The sequence below is a fragment of the Microtus oregoni genome, unplaced genomic scaffold, assembly GCF_018167655.1.
Source record: "Microtus oregoni isolate MIOR12 unplaced genomic scaffold, Mior012 000003F_ref0000135, whole genome shotgun sequence".
NCBI classification, from domain to species: Eukaryota; Metazoa; Chordata; class Mammalia; order Rodentia; family Cricetidae; genus Microtus; species Microtus oregoni.
The window spans coordinates 68,244,739-68,268,696 of record NW_024543062.1 but is presented as its reverse complement, the minus strand read 5'-3'; the positions used below and the strand labels follow the sequence as shown (position 1 = coordinate 68,268,696).

Sequence of the window (23,958 nt, the reverse complement as noted above, 5' to 3'; positions counted from 1 at the left end):
ATTCTGTTTAGATATGTTCTTGTATCCCTGATCTCTCCACTACCTTTATCAGAAGAGGTGTTGGATATTGTTGAATGCTTTTTTTTTAGCAACTATTGAGATGATCATAAGGTTTTCTTCTTTCAGTTTATTTATATGGTGGATTACATTGATAGATTTTTGTATGTTGAACCATCCCTGCATATCTGGAATGAAGCCAACTTGATCACAGTGAATGATTTTTTTTATGTGTTTTTGGATTCGGTGTGCCAGTATTTTATTGAGAATGTTCATGACTGAGATTGGTCTCTAATTCTCTTTCTTGGTCACGTCTTTGTGTAGTTTTGATATCAGAGTAACTGTAGCCTCACAAAAAGAATTTGTCAATGTTCCTTCTGTTTCTATTATGTATAACACTTTGAGGAGTATAGATATTAGCTCTTCTATGAAGTTTTGGTAGAATTCTGCACTGAAATCTTCTGGCCCTGGGCTTTCCCCCCCCCCCCCCTTGGGAAGCTTTTGATTACTGCTTCTATTTCCTTGCAGGTTATAGGTCTATTTAAATTGTTCACCTGGTCTTTATTAAATTTTTGTATGTGGTACCTATCCAGAAAATTCTCTGTTTCTTTTACATTTTCCAATTGTGTAGAATACAGGTTTTTTGTAGTATGACCTAATGATTCTCTGGATTTCTTCAGTTTCTGTTGTTATATCTCCTTTTCATTTCTGATTTTGTTAATTGGATGTTCTCTCTCTCTGCCTTTTGATTAGTTTGGATAAGGGTTTGTCTATCTTGTTGATTTTCCCAAAGAACCAGTTCTTGGTTTCCTTGATTCTTTGTATTGTTTTCTTTATTTCTATTTTATTGATTTCAGCCCTCAATTTGATTATTTCCTATCATCTACTCCTCCGGGGTGAGTCTGCTTCCTTTTGTTCTAGAGCTTTCAAGTGTGCTGTTAAGTCACTAGAGTGAGATTTCTCTACTTTTTTATGTAGGCCCTTAGTTATGAACTTTCCTCTTAGCACTGCTTTCATAGTGTCCCATAGGTTTGAGTATATTGTCTTCATTGTCATTTAATTCTAGAAAGTTTTTAATCTTTCTTTCTTTCTTCCTTGACCCAGGGTTGGTTCAATTGACCACTGATTAATTTTCATTAGTTTGTAGACTTTCTGCATTTAGTGTTGGTGTTAAATTCTAACTCTAAATCATGGTGATTTGATAGGTTACAGGGGGTTATTCCATTTTATTTTTTGGTATCTGTTGGGGTTTGCTTTGTTACTGAGTATGTGGTCAATTTTAGAGAAGGTTCCATGGGGTGCTAAGAAAAAGATATATTCTTTTGGGTGGAATGCTCTGTAGACGTCTGTTAAGTCCATTTGAGTCATTACATCTGCTAGTTCTCTTCTTTCTCTGTTAAGTTTCTGTCTGGTTGACCTGCCTATTGTTGCCCAATGTCTACTACTATTAATGTGTGGGGTTTGATATGCGATTTAAGCTTTAGTAATGTTTCTTTTACTAATGTGGACACACACGCACATATATTCATTTCTGAGATCTGGCATAAGAAAATATTATAAATTAGTACCAGGAAAATAACATAATTCTATTCTCTGAGTTCCTGAACTTAAAATTTTCAAAGCAAGGTATCAGTAGAGCCATGTTCACTCAAGTTCTCTGGGAGAAAAATCCTATTTTGCCACCTTTGGCTTCTGGAGGCTTCTATCTATCCTTGTTTCTGCTCACTAATAACTGTCTCTCTCTAGTCTCTGCCTCCACCTCATGTCCTTCTTGCCTGTTTCAGCTCCCGTATTTTCATAACCAACCCATTTCACTCATATGGACACTGGTCATTACATCCTAAGACATCATTTTTACTCCCAGATTTGCAAAGACACCACTTTCATTTAAAAGCACATTTAGGGATCCAGACAAATATAAAATTTGGGAATAATAATTTGATCAACTACAAATAAATCTGTATAAGAGAATAAACTAATTCAGATATATTTTCTAGTTAAATCATTCATAAATACATATACCCTTGACATCTGTGTTTTAATCATTAATAAAGTCACTTTTTGAGATATTATATGGCTTTCCAGGGTTAAGTCATTCACATAAGTGATTATGGCTACTGGGTAACATACTGCAACTTGCTAAATGCATTTTCTGTTTATCAATCAGCATCTTCTGTGATTTCCATATATTAATTAAATAAAACAAAAGACAGAGAGAGACTATCCAAATTAACTAAATCAGAAATGAAAAGAGGGACATAACAACAGACATGGAAGAAATACAGAGAATCATCAGGTCATATTTTGCAAACCTGTACTCCACAAAATTTGAAAACTTAAAGAAATGGACAATTTTCTGGATAAATATCACTTGCCAAAATAAATCAAGACCAGATAATAAAATAAACAGATCTATAACTGCTGAAGAAATAAAACAGTCATCAAAAGTCTCCCAACCAAAAAAAGCCCAGTACCAGATGGTTTCAGCTCAGAATTCTACAAGATTTTCAAAGAACTAATACCAATACTCCTCAAACTATTCTACACAATAGAAACAAAAGGAACATTGCCAAACTTTTTATGAGGCTACAATTACCCTGATACCCAAACTACAGAAAGACGTTACTAAGAAAAAGAATTACAGACCAAACTTATTCATAAACATTGATGCAAAAATACTAAATAAAATACTGGAAAATCAAAACCGAGCATACATCAGAACCATCATCCACATGATCAAGTCGGCTTCATCTCTGAGATGCAGGGATGGTTCAACTCCCACAACACATGGTAAAATAGTTCCAGTTTTTCTAGAATCAGGACTGGGATTGCATCCCCAGGTGGTCTCTGAGGATACCTGTCTCTCATCAAATATGTTTGGTACCTAATATTTTTTTATTCTTTCTGAAAACCATGCCCTAGTATCTAACATTTTTTTCCTGAATGTGTGAATGATCTTCATAATATAAACTCTTATTCTCATGTTCTCTGTAAAGCTTGTTTCCAGTAGTAAGCAACACTTTCACATGTGAAGAGTGGTTCCCAAAATAAGTTAGTCATTGGTCATTGGTCACCTTCATTTTAATTGATGTTAGCAAGTGATCTCTGCAGTCACAACCGTTATAGTGACCAAGTTTTTTTTTTTTTTTGAATACACAGATTTATTTTCCAAGTGTCTTCTCTTTCAAAGGAATGTAACTCAGAGCAGATATGGCAATGTTAGAGATTTTGTGAGGTTTTAGGTAGGCTCTAAAAATAGATAGCCTACATATTCTGTTCAAATATATATGCTAATGATAGGATTGAGCTATAATTATGTTTCTCTAACTGAGCTCCAACCATCCGGAAAGCAGATCTTGTCAGTTCCTACGTAGGCTCTTGACAAACTATAGCTACCAAGCCTAGACTTTATGAATAAATGACTGATACTATCAAGAGACTTACTAAGTTAAATGAGGATTCATATACCTGATGGGCAAAATTTCAAGCAATGGCAACACTAACTCTTCTTACGGAATTTCCCTATTTACCAAGGTAAATGTAAAGTGCTTGAGAGTATTTTGCAAGGAATTAGCATATTTTATCTGTGTCTGCACTGCCTCCTTGTCTTAGTCAGTGGAGCAGAGAAAGCAGTCATTACAGATAATGAATGTTTTTATTTTTCATATCTGGAATGATATAAAAGGACTCCAGGGAATCCAAGGCATGTTCCAGTAATAGTTAAAAAGTCGAAGTATAGGTGTGTTCCCTGGGGAATTTATTGCAGGGAATTGAATAAAATTCTGAAAAAGAACTCCATGACTGGTAAAAAGGTTTAAATAGCAGAGGATACTGTGGGGCAGGCAGATTATAAACAGGGAAAATCTGGACTCATCTTGCTAATTCCTCACCATCTCAGAGGAGAGGAAGTCTAATTATAAATGGTGGCAAACATATATGTAGGTCAGGCATGCTGTTTGCAAATGCTAACTAACCTGCTCTGTATCGTTAAATGCTCCCTACTATGATCTCGAAATGGCCAGATGTGTTCACAACCACGATAGAGCCATGTCAACTTCTTGTGATTCAGAGTTTTGCATGAACAGGTTTTCTATAAATGCTTTCTTTTCTTTGTGTGTTTTGATCAGGGCTTCAAAGAACCAAGAAAATACATTGCTGCACAAGGTAACTTATTTCCAAATCCTGCAGTTATTCCTGGAAACTGGTTTTGCAGCATCTCTAAGAAAGCATCTTGTAACTTGTACTTAACTTCTAGGACCCCGGGATGAAACGGTGGATGACTTCTGGAGGATGATCTGGGAACAAAAAGCCACAGTTATTGTCATGGTCACACGATGTGAAGAAGGAAACAGGGTAAGAGCCCAGAAGGCTGAGGTTGGAACTTGGGAAAGGAAATGCTGAGCTGCATCTCATATGAATAATACAGACAATTCTCTGTTTTAATCTTGTTAACATTTTATCGACATTTTCATCCAGGTAGAAAAGCTCAATCTGTATGCAAAGTTTGTGTGTGTGTGTGTGTGTGTGTGTGTGTGTGTGTAATTGTAAAGTGCATTGGTTTTGAGGCTTTTATTGGTAAGTTCTGTACATTGCAACGTGCCAGCTTCACAACTCTTTGTGAATGATCACAGCAAACTGACCTTGGGTAGACAGTGGACACCCACATAATACAGTGTGGAGAGAGGTGGAAACCAGAGCCTGAAAGTGACCATCTTTTGCTAATGATTTTTTGCAGTCTTCTTGTAATAGATGTTGATGGCCGGGCAGATTGTTCTTCGACTAATTGCTAAGACACACCCATCCAGAAACCGTAGTGGGAAATAGAATACATTTCAGCTCAAAGTGCACGTTATTAAAATAATTTGCAAATGCTTGGGGGGGGGACATCAGTTGAATAGATTTTTGATTGTCGATGTTTTAGGAGTAAGCAGAAACTGTTTTATGATACTTTGGAGTCATGAGTGATTTTTTTTAAACCACAGAACAAGTGTGCAGAGTACTGGCCATGCATGGAGGAAGGCACCCGGGCTTTCAGAGATGTCGTGGTGAAGATTATCGAGCACAAAATATGTCCTGATTACATCATTCAGAAGCTGAACATCACACATGTGGGTGCCTTTCATTATGTAACTTTTGGCTTGGCATGACATTTTATAAAAGTGCAGCTAAGGAATATTATATGTGAAGAGCTAAAACCCATTTGGGAAAAATTATTTTTAAGGATCTTTAGGAGAAAGAGCCAGGTTGAAATAGCCATGAAAACTGACAGGATAGAATTCGGATTGCTGATTGATGCATTGCTTGCCTACAAGAATCACAAGTACCTGCTATGCTGGACCTCTGAAGCAGTAACAAGAGGGTCTGCAAGATGCTGAGTCAGTGACGAGGTTATTAAGTGGCAAAACAAACAATCCTGCTTGTCAATAGTCTATGCATTATGAAAAAAAATACTTTAAATAAATGGCATATTGTATGAGCATTTTGAGAAGTACTAAGTTACAACTATACAGGAGAGAGAGAGAGAGAGAGAGAGAGAGAGAGAGAGAGAGAGAGAGAGAGGTAGTATTCAGTTCAGCAAAGAATGAGGTCAGCATGGCCTTGGAAAGAGTTGAAATGGAGGTCATCTCATATTGTGTAATTCTATTTTCAGGAAATTTCCAGATAGAGGAATCTATAAATGCAGAAAATAGATTAGTAGTTGCCTTAGGCTGAGTTGTCAAAATGGGGAGTCAGAAAGGCTTAGACTTTTAGTTTACAGTGACAACAAGGTTTTATTATTAGATAGTAACAGTGCACCATTCTGAATGTAACAAACACACTTTAATTTATCATGTATATCTTAGTAGTGCAATTTAAATGTGCATTTCTTATTTGAGTTTAACTTTGTTTGTGCAAAGTTCAGATACATCTTCAGTAAAACAAAAACCAAAAGTACAGGTCTGCTAGCTATTTCTCCTACAGCCTTCTTGTTCTGCTCTTGGGGATAAACAGTCCTATTTATTGCCAATAGAAAAATGCATGTTTGACAAAGGTCCCCATTGTATATATATATGGAGGAGCTGTTTAGGGGTTGATGCCTAGCTGGTCACTACAACTTTTCTGAGGTATCTATCTTAATGGATTTTTATAATTTCTATTGGAAACTTACAAGCAAACTTTTTTATTATCTATCTTTTGAAAGTGGATAATTCTCTGTGTGATAATCTACAGAACAGAATGCAAATCAAGTGATTAATTATACTTTTTGCATGTGCAAAATAGTCCTGTTTGGCAGGAAACCAAACAGCTGAATTCTAATATGCTATGAGGACAGTGTTTGCTTAGTTTCAAAACATCCACCTACACCTCTCCACTATCTTTTCTAGTCTCTCGTTATATTTTATTTTATTATTTTTAACTTTAATATCATAGGATAGAAAGTCTGAGAAGTTTCCACTTTCCTTCCTCTTCCTGACTCTGCTCATCACTCATTGACTGGGTGGGGCATGTGAGGCTAGTATAACTTCTCCTGGGACAGGAAATTGGAAAGGCACAGAAGAGAGTGTCTGAGGCAAAGGTTTGGGGGTAGTTACATGAGGAACCTATTGCACAGGTCCTCTTTTTTTCCATTCTTATCCCCTTGAGTTTGCTTTGAAAGAAGACATCTCAAAGAATGCATCATCTCTTGACCAGAAAAAAGAAAAAGCCACTGGAAGAGACGTGACACACATTCAGTTTACCAGCTGGCCAGATCATGGGGTTCCTGAAGACCCCCACCTGCTCCTCAAACTTCGACGGAGGGTTAATGCTTTCAGCAATTTCTTCAGCGGCCCCATCGTTGTGCACTGCAGGTAAGGACTGGCAGGGCAGGATCCCCTGTGGCTCTGTGCGACCCTTCTGTTGGGCAGCTAGGGACATGGATTGGCTAGTGCTGTTTTGCTGACAATCTACTAAGATTCATTTCTCAAACAGCTGTTCTTGTAAACTGACATTTTATAATTCTGGGGGCATAAACTGATGTTATGATTTATGAAATAAATAGCAAGGACCTGAATGTAAATATGTAAATAATACTTAAGATGGAATTTGCCTTATTGCCTACCCTTGATGGCTGCTCCTCTTCCTCCTTGTGAACATGAGTTACATTTTTATTCCTTTTAAAAAATTGTGTGTGTGTGTGTGTGTGTGGTGTTCAAATAGAGGGCAGCTTTAGGATGTAGTTCTCTCCTTCCACCTTTAAGTGGAATTCAAGGATCAAAGTCATGTTAGTCTTGTCAGCCGGGCTCTTTCACTCACTGAGTCATCTGGTATACCTCTCACCTCACTTTTATACTTATTCCTCTAGTGCTGGTGTTGGGCGCACAGGAACCTACATTGGAATTGATGCCATGCTAGAAGGCTTGGAAGCAGAGGGCAAAGTGGATGTTTACGGCTATGTCGTCAAGCTAAGGCGACAGAGATGCCTCATGGTACAAGTGGAGGTAAAGTCAAACTTTTCATGAGTAGGTTTATTATTGTTTGATGACTAAATATTCAGGGATGAGGATTGGGAGTGTAAAAGAAATCCATATCATTATAACTTCAAACAGTGGAAAAAGAAGATATTTCAACTTCTGAGAACTAAAATGAGCTAATCACCACTAGAATCACTTTGTGCTTGTGTTGAAACATACCATGCAAACCTTATAAGCTTTAGATAGTCCCAAAACAGTGAAATCATTTACATGCCTGAACATGATAAAAAAAAAAGAGGAAACAGTGTTGGTAGCTTTTCATGACATTAAGCAGACAGAATAATGTAGGGGCTTAGAGCATCTTTTGTTTTGTTTATCCCACACAGGATCTCACTATACAGCTACCTGACCTTGAATTCGTTGCAGAACTCCTGCCTCAGCATCCCAAGTGCAAGGCTAAGAGTTAGGAACCACCACACCCTTCAAGAACCTGGCTCTTTGGACTAGAGTTCAGAAATTCAAATAGAGGCCCTGAATTGCTTATTTTATATACTATTGGATTTCTTTTGTTCTTTCTATACATCAGATCAACTATCCACAAAATGGAAATAGTACTGAGATAAAGTCAGTAATTATCTCATATAACAACTACAAAAAAATGGGTAAAAGAAAAGTATAAGTTGAAGCACTTAGACATATTGCATGTATGAGACATGACATTGGCTAACTGGAAGTGATAATTTTTATTGCAAATGTCTGTGTGGCAACAGTAGAAATTTGCCTGTGTGAATGATCATAACCAGAAACAAGTGCAGGAATGATCCTTGGATTTAGGATAGTTAGAATAACAAAATATTGGAAATAATCTAAATACCTATAGTGGGGAATGAAAAAATCACAGCCAATGACTTGCAGTGTTGGAGAGAACGATCCAGTGTGTATTTCTCTATGTGGTTGGATACAGAGATGGATACCACAGGGGAACCAATATCAGTGAAGTACATGTATTTGTGTGTTTGTGAATAAATAGACAAGAGGGCAGATTCATAAAAATAAGTGATACCCCGAAAATAATCAGTCAAAAGACATGTCAAACTAGAGATGGCAGATTAAAAGCTTATCAGAATTATATATTTTTCTTAAACGAAAACAAACAAAAAAGGACTCAAATGAGATAACAAAAATGTTTAGAATTGCTAAATTTAAGTTTGACATACTAGATCTCAAGTATTCATTGAAAAGAAATGCTAACTTTGAATAATAAGTTCTATTGGATATCAACCTACTTTTCTTACTGAAAATTATTATAATTTTGAATAATATTTATTTCAATCTCAATATTAATAACTGAATGAAGTAATAGACTATGAGTCATTAAAAATCTAGGCCTAAAATGAAGGTCACATACATTTGATAATCTATATGACAAGGCATTTTTTTGGAATTTTAGCTTTAAATGCAGTTTATTCATAGTCTAGAAAATTGTGAGAGTCAATTTCAAGACTGTATGCTAAAATATCAATATTCTTTTCTCACACAGCTTCCCAATGTGGAAACTCTGTATTAGTGACACAGAAGCGTCTATAGTGCACGTTAATTATGTATGTTGTTCTTTTCTTCTTGCAGGCACAGTACATCTTGATCCATCAGGCCTTGGTGGAATACAATCAGTTTGGAGAAACAGAAGTGAACTTGTGTGAGTTACATTCCTGTCTACAGAACATGAAGAAGAAAGATCCTCCCAGTGACCCCTCTCCTCTGGAGGCTGAATTCCAGGTAGCAATCGTCACGGCACTGTCAATGGTTATAAGTAGCTTCGCAGAATGTTGCCTGTTCTTGAAGTCCTTGCTGATTATTTGACTACAAACCAGTGAAGCACAGATGAGGAAGCTAAGACTCTGAGAGTTCTTTAAAAAAAAAAAAGTCTAAATTTATAACCAGTTATGTAAGAGGCTTGTTTAAACCCTGAAGGCTGAGTTTACAACTCTTGTTTCACTAAGCTTAGATGAAGAGTTTCAAAATATTCACGACAGCCACAGAATGGCCTGCCACAGGCAATGTAAATGCAACATCTTACCTTTAAAGACTACATCTGGTTTTGGTTTCGAAAGGAAATAATTAGAAGACTTTACAACTGATTAGGAAGTTGAGCTGGCTGGAACAGGTAGACAGAACATAAAAACTAAGTCTGTGTGTCTCCACTTCTTTATTAAATGGTTGTCTGAAAGCTAACTGGACACTTAGTTTGCTGTGATTTCAGTGTGTTGACATAGCCATTCTTAAGCAACTTCATCGTCAAAAGCGGTGTGAATTTATCCCTTCCACCTGTAATTTCCAGTTTACTGAGACATTTACTTTCGTAAGAGAAGGGATATGTTTTTATCGGATGCAGACCACATGACCATTTGGATGAAAATGGGGCTGAGCTTGGAGGATGGGGCCAGCATCTAATGGTTCCAAGTTCTACTGTCTTCCCTATTCTGGGGGACCAGCAGTCACAGCACGAGACTGAACATCAAAGAGCTTTAGCATTATTTCCTTTCCTTTGAGCTGATTGACTGACCACAAGCCCACAAAGGCACACATGAATAACTTTTGTCTGATGATGCTGGTATAGTCAAGGTAAACACTTGTATGCATATTCACTAAAAGAAAAAGGGATTCACTTTTTGCTGAACATGTATGATTCAATTTCTGCTGGGTACTATGGACATTTATAGGCACAAGAGTCAAAGTGCTTTGTAAGTAGATATGGGACAGGTCTGGAAGAGACCTAGAGACCTTACTCAATCCAAGCAGACAGAATCTAGAGACTGGAGAATTACTCCACCCAAACAGACAGAATGTAGAGGCTGGGGACAAGCAAGCAGAAGACAATGAGGACAGAGATGCAGAGTGGCTGGTAAATGTGGTGATGAGGTGTCAAAAAGTGGAAGTAAATAGTCGTCTATAAGTATCCTTTATTTGGTAATATATTGAAAATGTTTAATTGACACATAATTATATATGTTTGCGAGGAATAGTAGGATGTTCCAAAATATGTCTACTACACAGGATAATCATATCAAAATGAATGTTGTTACATTGCTTCATCCCCAATTGCCTTTAATTTATGGAGGAATTATAAACCAAAATCATCATTGGAGAATTGAGGGAAATCAGGGGAAGAAAGGCAAAATAGATCTTAATACGTGGGGAGGAAGAAAGAATAAAAAATAGTTATTTCAAAGATAATAAAATTGTCAGAAGTTATTGTGTGATCATCTGATGTTTATGGCCATGATTTGAAAGAGAATCATTCCATGATTTTGATTGAGTTCTCTGGAGATAGAGGCTGTGTAAACCCACGTAGATCTGAAAAATGGTTATGTAAAAGTAAAACAGCAACAGAGTTGATGATCTTTGTAAATGAATGTCTATTAGCAGTGGATGATGACATATGAAGAGGTCACGTGTAAACAAGACAGAAAGTGATAATAACTGTATATGGAAGACTTTGGTAAAAAACCACAAATTTCTAGGAGCAAGTTGCTAGAATAAATGACTAGGAAGAAGAGTGATTTTTAATAACATGAATGGTTCGAGTCATAGTTTAGACATTATGTAATGTTTGTGACCAAATAGACAAAGGTGCAGTGGTGAAACTGGGTGGGTGAGAAGTAGAAAGATGAATTCCAGGGGTGAGAATAAAGTATCAAGCTACAGCAAGACTATGTATATTATTTCATCAATGCTGGTTTGAGCAAGGAGATAATCATTTTATGGAAGAGAGTCCATTACTCACCAGGTCAAAAAATAATGAGGTCGGATGATCTTGAAATTAGTAGCTGATGCCTCTGAGTGAATGATGGTGAATAGTGAGTACTATAATACAAGGGAAAGACAGAAAGTTAGATTCTTTGGGTTTTGTGAGGATAAAATTTGTATAAATAGAAGCAGGGAACAAAGAGAATATGTAATTGTTATTCAAAATATGAGGCAAAGAAATTAAAGATTAACAATGATTCAGTTTCTTGGTGGTATCAAGTGATATCTCCTAAAATGGAAAGGAAAAAACTGTTGGGAGAAGGGGATCAGGATACAGCCTCACTGAAGACAGATCTTGTACATCAGAACATTGAGAGAAAGGGATTTGCAGAGATACCACAGTGCCGTTGGCTTTTCTTGTGGAAACACGAACAGATGTCTGTTCACCCCAGACAGGACACCCAACAAGAAACCCAAGTCACAATTCTATCAGAGTTTAATCCAAGGAACTAGTTCGTCTACTGGGCTTACTTGCAGAGCACAAGTAAAGGGATAAATAGTATAGATGTCTCCAACTAAATGAATCAGTGCAAAACCCTTGACCATCGTAGATAATGACCTCAAGGAAGCTGCATCACAGAGCCCCCTTTCAAATAATCTTTCATTTCCTATATACTCTAACTTTATCCAAGATCATATGCATTGAGCCTGGGACCCTGCCCTTACTTATTCCACTATGAAGTGTCAGTGGCCTCTTCATCAGTAGCCTCTTCACCTAGCTAGTAATATACTGCCCTGTACACTGTCACCTTCAATGAGAGACTTAGGTTTGTGGGCACTTGAAAGAATCAGGGATTGAAGAGTAAACAATCCTTCAAACCTCACTATTGGAAGACGATCTATCAGTTCCTCTTAGAAAATGAGGTTCTTACTACTCGAGGAGAGGGGCTGTTGAGTGGCCACTCTCAATATGATATGGTGTTTTCAACATAACTGGTTTTCTATGTTTCTTATGTTTATACTTGCTGTGACCAAGTACCAATAAAAAAAGACCACTTAGGGTTAGACAAAGCAGGAGGGAGTAAAGGTTTAATTTGGCTCATGCTTTGATGGCTTAGTCCATTATGGAGGAGAAAGCATAATAGAAGAGGTTGTTCTCAGGGTTCCATCACAGGCCGTCTCGCCACCGCCCCGCGGTGACAAATGGCACACATCAGGCATCTTCAGAATCCCGAAGTACCCACTGCAACTTAGGTTGCAACCTCGCAGCTCCACACCCAGATCACTCCAGAGTTCCATGTAGGGCATCTAACCTGGATACACACTGAATGGCTTCAGTGGCTTTTGGAAACTTACTGGAAAATTTGTTAACATCCACACCCTTGCATCTTTCATGCCTGAAAAATTATTGTCACATGGACAATGTCAGGTCCTTTGACCAGCTGGAGACATAGCCTGAACCTCTTAGATAACAGCTGCAACTGTCTCTGTATGACTCCATGGCTGAGATTTGTAAAATACTCCTCTAGATAGCATAGCTGAGATACCCTGCTACGAAGGTTCTCTTTGTGTAAGCATCTCTTTTCAAACGACAATTTTTCAAATGAGTTTGAATTGTTTTATCCTTGCTCTGTCTCCAAATGGATGGGGTCTTACATTCTTTGGGCACCTTTCTTTTTGACCCATACCTGTTCATATAAAATAATTTGCTATTGCATGATGGATATTAATGAAAATCTGTATTTTGTGGTTTTGTCTGATGGAAGAACAAGCTATATTACCTTGTGATAAGGCATCTCTTAACTAAGAAGCAGATTCTATTGGGTACGAATGTCACTTTTCCGTCCCACTTCAACATGTGAGAGCTACTAAATTTGTGAATAATACAAAGGAAAGTTTCAGTGTCAAATTTAAAAACTTTCACCCGTGGGGAGTTACATACGTTTCATAGTCATTGATGAAGTTCTCATCTTTGAGTGATATCTAGGCTACAATAATTATGGAAATATTTAAGTTTTAAAGGAGGATTGTTGTTTGTTTTTCTTAGAGACTTCCTTCATACAGGAGCTGGAGAACACAACACATTGGAAATCAAGACGAAAATAAAAAGAAAAACAGGAATTCTAATGTTGTTCCATGTATGTAATTTACTTTTATATCTTGCATCAGATAAAGTTAAGCCATGTTTGAACTTATTTAGTGTACAGCATACACTTGATTGAAGATCAATAAGAGATTTGTGGGCTATCTAAAATTTAGTTTTAGCAGATTATTTGGATCCCAGTATTTTCAGAAGACAGACAGTATGAAGTGTGTTTTCTGCCCCCAACAGCTCCCCCCAACTTGATAAAAAATAAAACAGAAATAAGTTAGTTCTAAGAATATGAAGCCTCTGAACAGGGACAAAAAAAAAAGGATTACTCTCCTTTGTTTGTTTTATTTCATCTTTAGTATATGTCAAGGTAATCACCAAACAGCAGAAATTTTAACAGTCATCTGTTTTCTTTACCACTGATATCTGAGAGATTGATAAATGGTGGAAATGTTCAATAAACCATCAATCGCTAAATTTCCCACATTGAACTAGAAACAATTTTAAAGCTTTACTTCTTTTTAAGCTTGTTGACGAGATCACACCTGGTGCTGCTTTGGCTGCATCCAGCTGCCTATACCAAAATTAGCACAGGTGAAATATAAGCCAAGCTAATAAACAAGACAACCAGATGAATCAAATCAACATATGGCTGACCTACTTAATTTATGTAGAAGTCCTTGTTAATACAATTAAAATACAGAATCGATAATAATGTAGATAAATACATCAGCTGAATTTTTTTACTAATTTAAAATATTGAGTAACAAAGGATGCTTTAGTACTAAATAAAACTAAATAGTAATTAATCTAAAATGTACTTAGGAGACATTGTTATTTAATGTTAATTAAATGATAATGAAAACAAAAGTCTAAGAATATTAAGTTTTAAGTTATAGTAACCAGAACAGTGATAGTCCACACACAACGAAAGTGTTCATATCAAACCCTGAACAATCAATTGGAGAATAATGATGCTATTTCTCATGCCTATAGCACAATTAATAAAAACCCAGAGATGGAAATTGGGGTTCAACCTGAGGGTCAGAAAAGCAAAACAGCCGGCCACCAGCTTTTACATCTACCTCAGTCCTAAATGGTAATCCTGCCTCCAGGAATCTCAGAATGAGACTGTGTGTGAGAGATGCCGCCTTCTCCTGTTTTATATTTTTATCTAGTTCTGGGATTAAAGGCATGCACCACTACTACCTGGTTTCTGTGGCAAACTAGTGTGGCTACTGGGATTAAACATGTGTATCACCACTGCCTGGTCTGTAAGGCTGACCAGTGCGGCTGTTTTACTCTCTGAACTTCAGGCAAGCTTTATTTATTAAAATACAAATGAAATATCACTACGTATGACCTGTGCTTTTATTACTGAAATCTTTTGGGGGTACTTTCTTCATTTTTAGACTTCTGAAACTAATTTTAAATTATTAAGTATTGAATAACTTAATGATTAGACTCTTATTGACATTAAACCAGTACAATTAATTCTGCATTTCCTTTCATTTCTACGAGTCTGTCAGTCAGAAATTTGATTTTTTTTCATTTGAGTTTTTCATTGAGCCCCGGATTGTGTTCATGCTGAGAGCATTCTCCGTAGGTGATCTCTGTCCTCAGTCCCGCCTACTTTTCTGGGAAGACTTGCTACCGTTTGTTTTTCCATAGATGACTTTAACAGAGTGCCACTGAAGCACGAGCTGGAGATGAGCAAAGAGAGCGAGCCTGAGTCTGAGGAGTCTTCTGATGATGACAGTGACTCGGAGGAAACCAGCAAGTACATCAATGCATCCTTTGTAATGGTGGGTACCTCCACTCCAGCAAATACATCACTGCATCCTTTGTAATGGTGGGTACCTCCACTCCAGCAAATACATCACTGCATCCTTTGTAATGGCGGGTACCTACACTCCAGCAGATACATCTCTGCATCCTTTGTAATGGTGGGTACCTGCACTCCAGCAAGTACATCACTGCATCCTTTGTGATGGTGGGTACCTGCACTCCAGCAAGTACATCACTGCATCCTTTGTAATGGTGGGTACCTGCACTCCAGCAAATACATCAATGCATTGTTTGTAATGGTGGGTACCTGCACTTCCAGACCAGGATCTGACCCTTTGAGATTATGTCTGTCGTTAGGGCCATTTCTTAGGCAGTATTATACACAGCTGATGAGCTCGGTGATAACCACGTGTTCAGAGGCAGAAAACTTTCACCTGGTGATACCATTTTAAACATATCAAACGAAACAAAAAAGTTCAAATTTTATCAGTTGATTCGGGATGAGAAAATGCTATTGCTTATTTTATATCAAACATAAAGGCATGCTAGTTTTAAAAATAAAATTAGAATAAATGTAACTATTAGAAGGCATTAGCTATTCAAATCAGCAAAACAAATTTGTAGGACGATACAGTGATAACTAGCATTAGTTATTTATTATTGTAAGGGCCACCCCAGCACTGAGCTTATTAGTCTTGATAGTTACATGCCAGAATTTTGAAAGTCTCTCTGATGGCTTTATATCATACACCTTTTTGGAAAACAACAGCTAAACCAAAAAAACTAAATAAGGGATCCAGTAAAGACATGAGTATTCAGTTAGATTTATTTCTTCTCTAGATCTTCCTGCAGCTCACACTTTCATGAGTATTAGGTTAATTATGCTATTTTATATCACATCATGCTATGTCACAAGTTAAGTAGATGAATGATAGAATAATTTTAAAAGCTTATGTTAATTCATCTTTATAATTAAATAACTAATGGAGAAAAAATTTTTCAAAGAAAAATTATTTTTAGCATTGCATATTGTAAGTATAATTTCATATTATTAGCTGTTTTATAAAAAGATGCTGCATTTTTTCCTGGACTTGAGAATCATAACTTTCTATAAATGGCAATGATACCAAATCAGCTATATTTCAAAATTTGGTATCGTTTGGTTTACAAGTCTGTTTTTGATGGCAGCACTAACCAATTCCCACCTTTGTGATTTTTAGAGTTACTGGAAACCAGAGCTGATGATCGCCACTCAGGGGCCACTGAAAGAGACTGTTGGTGACTTCTGGCAGATGGTATTCCAAAGGAAGGTCAAGGTCATTGTGATGTTGACAGAGTTAACAAGTGGAGGCCAGGTTTGTACTTTGGAGAGCACCATGTTAGAAAACCCTTGATTGCGTCACATCATTCTCCATTCTCGGATTCCTTGTTTATTGCTGTGTTCGCTATGTTTTGATTCCTCTGTGACACAGTCCAATGCACTACTGTTCCTGGGCCCATTGTCAGGTTGGCTCCATTATCTTACATGTGGATTCTGACATTTTCTCAATCCCTGGTTGTGGGGAGGAGAGAACCTACATGGTGGAAGGTTTTACCTTTGTATATTTGTCGTATATTTATATGGTAAAATCCACTCTCTTCTCCTGACAAGTTTATTTATGTGCAGAGCTTTTACTATCTGGCATTCTTAATATGCAAACATCCTTTGTTCCTAAAGGATGCTCCTTTGCTCTTTCTAACCCCATTCTTCTAGAAAGACAAAACCTTTTGAAATCTTCAGCTATATCCTTCCTTCTTTATTTCTACATGATATTGTTGCCATAAAATTATGCAATTGGGGGTAAGCATACCATGCACTCATTTTACTTAAACCATGTGACATATGTTTGGTATTTTCTTAGAACCTAGAGACACCAATAAAATTCCCCAGTTGTAGATCATGTGATAGAATTTTAGTTCTGACATGTGGCAAGACTTATTTAGTAAAACCCTTATAAGCAGGCACCACGACTCATTACTGTCTCTGCCTTCATTTCCCCATTTTCTTTTACTTCTCTCGTCTACAGATCCTTTCTGCTCAGTCCCCTTTTCTCTGTCTTCTCTGTCTCCGACTTTCGTCCCTCACCCTCTCCATTTCTCTCCAACTCCCGCTCCCTCCCTCTACCTTTGTCTTCTGTCAGTGGCCCTGTGCATCATCAGCAGTTATGGGATGGTAGTATGCAGAGATCTGTGGTTCTTTGTTCTCCAGTCGGATCCTTTATTTACTTAGGTGTTGCCTCAATGTAGCTTCTCGTAGAGTTGGTCATCAAGATAATGGGTGAAGTCTTTGAGCAACACAAACTCTGTTCTGAAAGACCAGTGGAGAAGAGTGGGGCCCAAGTTGTTGGAAGGGTCCAGTTGATGTCAGGTCATTCTATAACATTTTGAAGACGTTAGATAATCGGGCTTTAAAATATGGGACAAATCCCAAAATCCTCTTCCAGAGACAACAAAACTACCCTTAGATTACCTTAATCCCTCCAAACCAAACACCGTTCAGTGAAAGGATCTTCACTGTATTTAAAGTAGATTTTAGATTCATATAAAGGTTTCAATTTTAGAAAACATTCATTTCCATTTAATAAGAAAGAGGTAAGAAGAGAGAAGGGATGTTGGATGCCTTAGAGAGAAAACCCAAGATCTGAGAAGAACCTGGTAAGTCATGTTTTGTTTTTTATCCAGGAAGTCTGCGCTCAATACTGGGGAGAAGGAAAGCAGACGTATGGAGACATGGAAGTGGTGATCAAAGACACCAGCAAATCCTCAGCCTACACTATCCGCATGTTTGAACTGAGACATTCTAAGGTCCGTAAATACTTTTGCACATATTTACTTATGATGTAATTAGTCTGATGGCAAGCTTAATATTTGATGCCATCAGGGCCACTGCCTATATAATGGTTCTGAATAAAAGCTGCAAGTTATCTGAATGAAAGCAACTGTGAAAAAATGCAACTGTCAAAGGATAAACTGGACTGAATTTCCTTTGCATTAATGTTCCCTTCACCTCTGATTGCAGAGAAAGGAGCCCAGAATGGTGTACCAGTACCAGTGCACGACATGGAGTGGGGAAGAGCTTCCTTCAGAACCTAAGGAACTGGTGTCTATGATTCAGAACCTCAAGCAGAAGATTCCCAAGAGTTGCCCTGAAGGGATGAAGTATCACAAGCACGCACCAATCCTAGTTCACTGCAGGTAGGAGGGCTGACAGGATGTACTCTATAGTTGGCAGGCTTCTTTACTTCTTTTGCAATCTATTCTCCTGATACGCAAACTGTGTGACTGGTGACAATCCCCATGAAGCAATTCCCCTTGTGTCAATCACCTGCATTATACCTACAATAATACTATAAATAATGAAGGTTGTAAAAGCAGTTACTCTAGACTTGTAGCTGTTTAATATCATTTCAAATAATCTTTGATTCTCCACTGCCTAGCCTTAGACCAGGAATGTTATATGTGGCAAATGAACAGGTGAATGAGAGAGAAATGCAGGAATGGATTGGCTGATAGATTTCATTATGCATAGACTCAGGTGCACTGTGTCAGTCTACTGGATATTACTGAGAGCTGAAAGATTTGTTTCCAGTAAGTGTAAACAGACATTTCCTGTCCTAACTGCCTGGTCCCAGATAACTGACTCAGAGGCTGAATATGAATTATAAATGCTCAGCCAATAGCTCAGGCTTGATACTAGCTACCTCTTATACTTACATTAGCCCATATTGCTATTTATGCCTTGCCACATGACTCTTGGCTTGGTACCTCATTTGTTACACATCCTGCTTGCTGAGCAGTTGGCTGGCATCTCCCTCAACCCTGCCTGCCCTCCCTTTTCCCATCATTCTCAGTTTGAATGATGGGAACTTTCTATCCAGCTACCAACCTGGCAGTTTTTTATTAACCAACTAGAGTGATACATCTCTACAGTGTACAGAAGCAATATTCCACAGCAAGAAAATATACTTTAAACTTTGACAAAATTGTGTGTGTGTGTGTATGTGTGTGTGTGTAGCCCATGCCATGTATGATAGGGTCAGAGAACAGCTGTCAGAACCACTTTTTTCTGTTACTTTGTGGGATTCAATAATCAACTCAGGTGACCAGAACTGAGTACAAGCACCTCTATCTACTGTGCCTTCCCACATGCCCTTAATTTAAACACAAACCGAAGTTTCAGTGCTTGGCACCTTGATGTTAAGCCCATTTCTGCCATGCTCCTCAAGAGCACTCATAGAGATAATATTTAATCTCAATAGTTCTTTCTATGCAGACACTTAGTGTCTTCCGTAGCAGAGAGCTAACTAACTTCCTCAAGACATATAGAAAAGATACATAATATGAAAACTTTGTAGAAAAAATTAAAATACATGATAAATTAAAAGCAATCCTAATATAGGATTAATGCTGTAAATCTGACAAAATCCTTTTACAAGTTGTGTAAGTCCTCTTTATTGGCATCCCGGAGTCAGGAACAAGCCCTCATTCGTATAGCTTTTTCGGGATTATTTGCCATTTTAAAGTGAAATTATGTGGAAAGAAAACCAAAGGACAGAAGTTGAGGCTTCAGTGTATTGGTTAGGGTACCACTGTACATTTCTTAGCAAGGGCTGACCAGAATACTTGCTGATGGCTTGAGGTCTGAGATGAAACTTGTTGCGTTGTCTACCCTTATTCATTCTTCCTCCCGTGGTTGGTAAATTATTCAGATGCCCTTGTTTTAGTAAGTAATTCTGTCAAGCATTGTTTCCCCACTGGTGTGGAAGTGAAACCCTGTTAGAAGTGGTAGACAGAGAAGCCGAGAAGGGAGGCAACGTGGGGCTAGGACTTGGGCTTCATCTGCTTCAGAACGTGCTTCTACGCTTCTTAAATCTTGGCTTCTTCTCTTATCAAATTGACTTTCTCATATTAGTTCTAACAACCCAAGACATTACTAAAAGTGGGTTTAAAGATACAAAGCACTGAACAGAAGAAAGTATATTTTTAATGTCAAATCTATGTCTCATGAAATGGCAGAATCAGCAATGTCACAGTCATGTAGTAGATAAGTCTGCCCTCAAATACCTGCCTAACTTTCTATCCAGCTACCAACCTGTCAGCTTTTTATTAACCAATGAGAGTGATACATCTCTACAGTGTACAGAAGCAATATTCCACAGTAAGAAAACATACTTTAAGCTATTAATTTTAAAGTTTGACAATTTTTGTGTGTGTGTGTGTGTGTAGCCCATGTCATGTATGAAGGGGTCAGAGAACAAATGCATACATAGAAACTAATTTGGTCCTTAAAAAATTAGAGAAAGATGCCTTTAGTATATGTGAAATAAAAACATTCCCATCTCTCAGGGTTAATAGCATTTTTTTTTCTTTAAAATGTTGAATTATTTCATTTTCTACTTAAAAAAATATCTCTTGTTCTTTTGGCAGAGATGGATCCCAGCAGACGGGGTTGTTTTGTGCTTTGTTCAATCTCTTGGAAAGTGCAGAAACAGAAGAAGTGGTTGATGTTTTCCAAGTGGTAAAATCTCTTCGAAAAGCGCGGCCAGGGATGGTGGGCACCTATGTAAGTGTCCAGGGATGTTGCTTTCAAGTCCTCTGTGTTTCCCTTTGCACGCTTTCCCTTCTCCTCTTCTCTATTCACATTTTCATCGCTTCCATTCTCTCCTCTTTTTTCTATTTTCCCATTTATTTTTACATTCTAAACCACAATGAAGGATAATTAATATAAGTAAGACCTTATTAGAGTTTGTCAGCAATTTGTTGTGACTAGTTATTTAGTTACACCGTTAAATAACCACTCAGTGTTTATTTTTCCTTCCTTTAGTCATTTACCAACTAGTCTTGTATAACAAACCAACCCCAAATTTAGACTTCAATAACATCACGACATTTTAGAGATATTCTATTGATCTGCTGTGTTCCCCAGGGTTAGCCAATGAGACCCAGGTTTATTTCTGCTGTCAGCTGATGTATCCACTTTGATCTTGTCGACCTAAAAAAAATCTCTGCCTCCAGTAAATTGTCAAGTGCCTGCATTTACCTTTGACAGCAGGAATGAGTTGCCAGTTGCTACATGCCGAAGGCTAACTCAAGCTTACAAAATGGCAGAACATTAAGAGCATAAGCAGAAAGGGGTGTACGACCTCTTGAAGTCTCAACGTAGAATTACCACGATATGGCTTCCAACCAACACAATCCTGAGGCCAGCCCAGAATTAAGAGGCATGCAATTTGTACTGGGAAAAGTGTATACAATGGGAAACAGTATTGTTACATGTATGCAAACAGTGTATCCTCTGGTTGCAATGGTAACCAGAGTTGAATATAGCAATTCAGTAACTATTCTCAATATAATTTCTCACCTAAATATATAGTTTTCATGTACATTGAGTTTACACATATAGATTTTTAAAAGTACTTGAATACCTGAGAAGAATATTGGCTGTAAAGAAACTTAAAGGCAGGTAATATTAAATAATTAAATAATTATATTGACATAGAAAGTACACGAAGGTGAAAAGGGGAACTTTGTGGGGATTTGAGCAAGTGTCTTGAATGAAGCGATTCCTATTAGCATTCATAAATGACTTGGGCACATTAGCTATGAGCATGGGCATGAAAACAACATCATGGCAGAGGCTAGGGCTCAGTCACCCCATGAGGTGTAGTGGGGAGAGTCCCCTATTTGGTGTTTTTCACCAGGTACCCACCCCTCCTCTGATTCCACATAATGGGAAGTCAGATATAAGCTCCTGGTAAAAACACAGCCGAAAATTTCCTGTCACGTAGACGTTTCAGAGAAGATAGTCAGTGCTTGCATGTTTCTTCTGGACATAAGAACATTTTTGATGCTTTTTTTCATCAGGAGCAATACCAGTTTCTTTATGATGTCATCGCCAGCACCTATCCTGCCCAGAATGGACAAGTGAAGAAAACCAGCAGCCAAGACAAAATTGAATTTCATAACGAAGTGGGTGAAGTCAAGCAGGATGCTAACTGTGTCCATCCTGGTGGTGCTCTGAATAAAACCCAGGAAGGCAGCAGAGCTGTGGGAGCTTCTGAGCCCGCCAACAGTACTGAGGAGCCGGAACATTCTGCCAACGGTCCTGCGAGCCCAACTCTAACTTCGTAGGAAAGGGCTCAAATCGGACAACTCAATCTCCAATTAGTTGTTTCCATTTTTCTAGAATGAGTGAAAGAAAATGGCTGAGCAGTGGTTCGTGGAATCTGTGTCCAACCTTGCCACTGTAGAAAAATATTTAAGTTTTGTCAAAATGTTTTGTACAGTTTTATGCTTATTTTAAAGATGTATCTATCATTTAGCAAGAATGTGTGTATGTGTGAGTGTGTGTGTGAATATGAGTGAGTGTATCTGTGTGTTTGTAAGTGGGTGTGTATGGTGTGTGGGTATGTGTGAGAGAGTATGTGTGTGTGTGTGTGTGTGCATGTGTAAGCGTAAGTGACTGTGTGACAGCTACATGACATTAGAGAGAGTGTGTGCTTTCAAGCCATTCTAAGCGCTCGTGAGAAACATTGCCATTTTCCCCTACAGAAACTATACATTTCTATCTAGACTATTAATTTGCTTGAAGGATCCATTTTTTAAGACACCAACAGAGTGTGATGATGGCACTATAAGAATACCAATGTATGCATTTCTGAGATGACCTCAAGATGTCCTCCTTGTTCTATTGATGCTGTTGTAGTTTAGAATGCTATTTCTGGAGATATGGAAGAGTACATAAGAGTGCTGTGGGTGTGTATAGCTGCTGCAGGAAAGTTAACTAAATTAACATTTGAGAATTCATGCTCCACATACTGTCATTTCACCACTATCTGTTAAAGAATATTTAATCAAACATAAAAATCTCAAGAGAGCCTAATATTTTGTATACATGTAGGAAATAGAACTTTGCAAATGGGCTGTTGCCTACAAAACAAATGAAAATTACTACTTGATGCTCTTGATCATATGTATACAGGTTATGACTGAACCTAAATAGTTGTCTTGAAACAAATACAATGTATGTTTTAAAACACATAAAATAAAAACAGGAGCATGAAAACTTGTTTGCACTGGTCATTTACTTATCAGACCTCATACAGGTATCTTATGGAATTCAGTATTCCTGAGAAACAAGATAGAATATGCATATTTCCCATGTTTAAGGCCATCTTTGACTTTCATTAAAGCACATCTATTTCGAATTTTGTAAATGTTTAGTTTACCCTTACCAAGAAATAATATTGATAACCATAGTAAAATTTCAACTATTACCTTCCTTGTTTATATGAAGTTTGTTGCATGTTCATCTGTGAAATACGTATGTGCCTATTAAAATTTGTTTAATGCAATCAAAACACAACTTTCAAAATACTTTCTCTGGTCCCAATTCTTTAAAAAATATCTGAAGTTTGCTTTATGTTAATTCTATAGGTTCTAATATATAAAATCTCTTCAATAATAATTTTCTCATGCATAATGGAAACAGCCCCATTGGTGACTCTTGTACCAGCTGAATACATTAAGTGTCACTGCCTTTAATTTTGGTTTTCTGCTCCTGGCATCCCTTGTCTGGTTCTTCAAAGTGACTTAAATACACACCATCCGTGTCTGTACAGCTAGTTTTATTTTGCGTTCAAATTATTTCTTTAATGAATCCCATGAAACTAGCCCTTAATCTGTATACTTATGCTTAAACAGGAGAAGCCTCCTTCTTCCTCTTTACAGAGAGGAAAAAGGGCAAAATTGACACTGAAACTGTTTCTTCAAAATGAGATAAGTTTTGTTCATTGATAAGAAAAACAAAGAATGATCAGTTTCAAGCATCAGAAGATAAAGTAGGCTTTGAGTCCTCTATCT

The 23,958-nt window shown here is 37.5% G+C and overlaps 1 protein-coding gene across 1 annotated transcript in view; it reads left to right on the top strand.

Annotated features, from left to right (window-relative positions):
• The window catches only part of Ptprc (protein tyrosine phosphatase receptor type C), a 110,638-nt gene extending 87,198 nt beyond the window's left edge, over positions 1-23,440 (top strand). The window contains exons 19-31 of the mRNA XM_041648684.1: positions 4,125-4,161; positions 4,253-4,350; positions 4,980-5,105; positions 6,670-6,827; positions 7,322-7,457; positions 9,057-9,206; positions 13,225-13,315; positions 14,941-15,074; positions 16,278-16,412; positions 17,779-17,901; positions 18,116-18,291; positions 20,524-20,659; positions 21,961-23,440. Of these exons, the coding sequence (XP_041504618.1) occupies positions 4,125-4,161; positions 4,253-4,350; positions 4,980-5,105; positions 6,670-6,827; positions 7,322-7,457; positions 9,057-9,206; positions 13,225-13,315; positions 14,941-15,074; positions 16,278-16,412; positions 17,779-17,901; positions 18,116-18,291; positions 20,524-20,659; positions 21,961-22,227 (1,767 nt within the window). The 3' untranslated portion in view covers positions 22,228-23,440. The remainder of the gene's footprint in view (positions 1-4,124; positions 4,162-4,252; positions 4,351-4,979; positions 5,106-6,669; positions 6,828-7,321; positions 7,458-9,056; positions 9,207-13,224; positions 13,316-14,940; positions 15,075-16,277; positions 16,413-17,778; positions 17,902-18,115; positions 18,292-20,523; positions 20,660-21,960) is intronic.
• Positions 23,441-23,958: the final 518 nt, after the last annotated feature.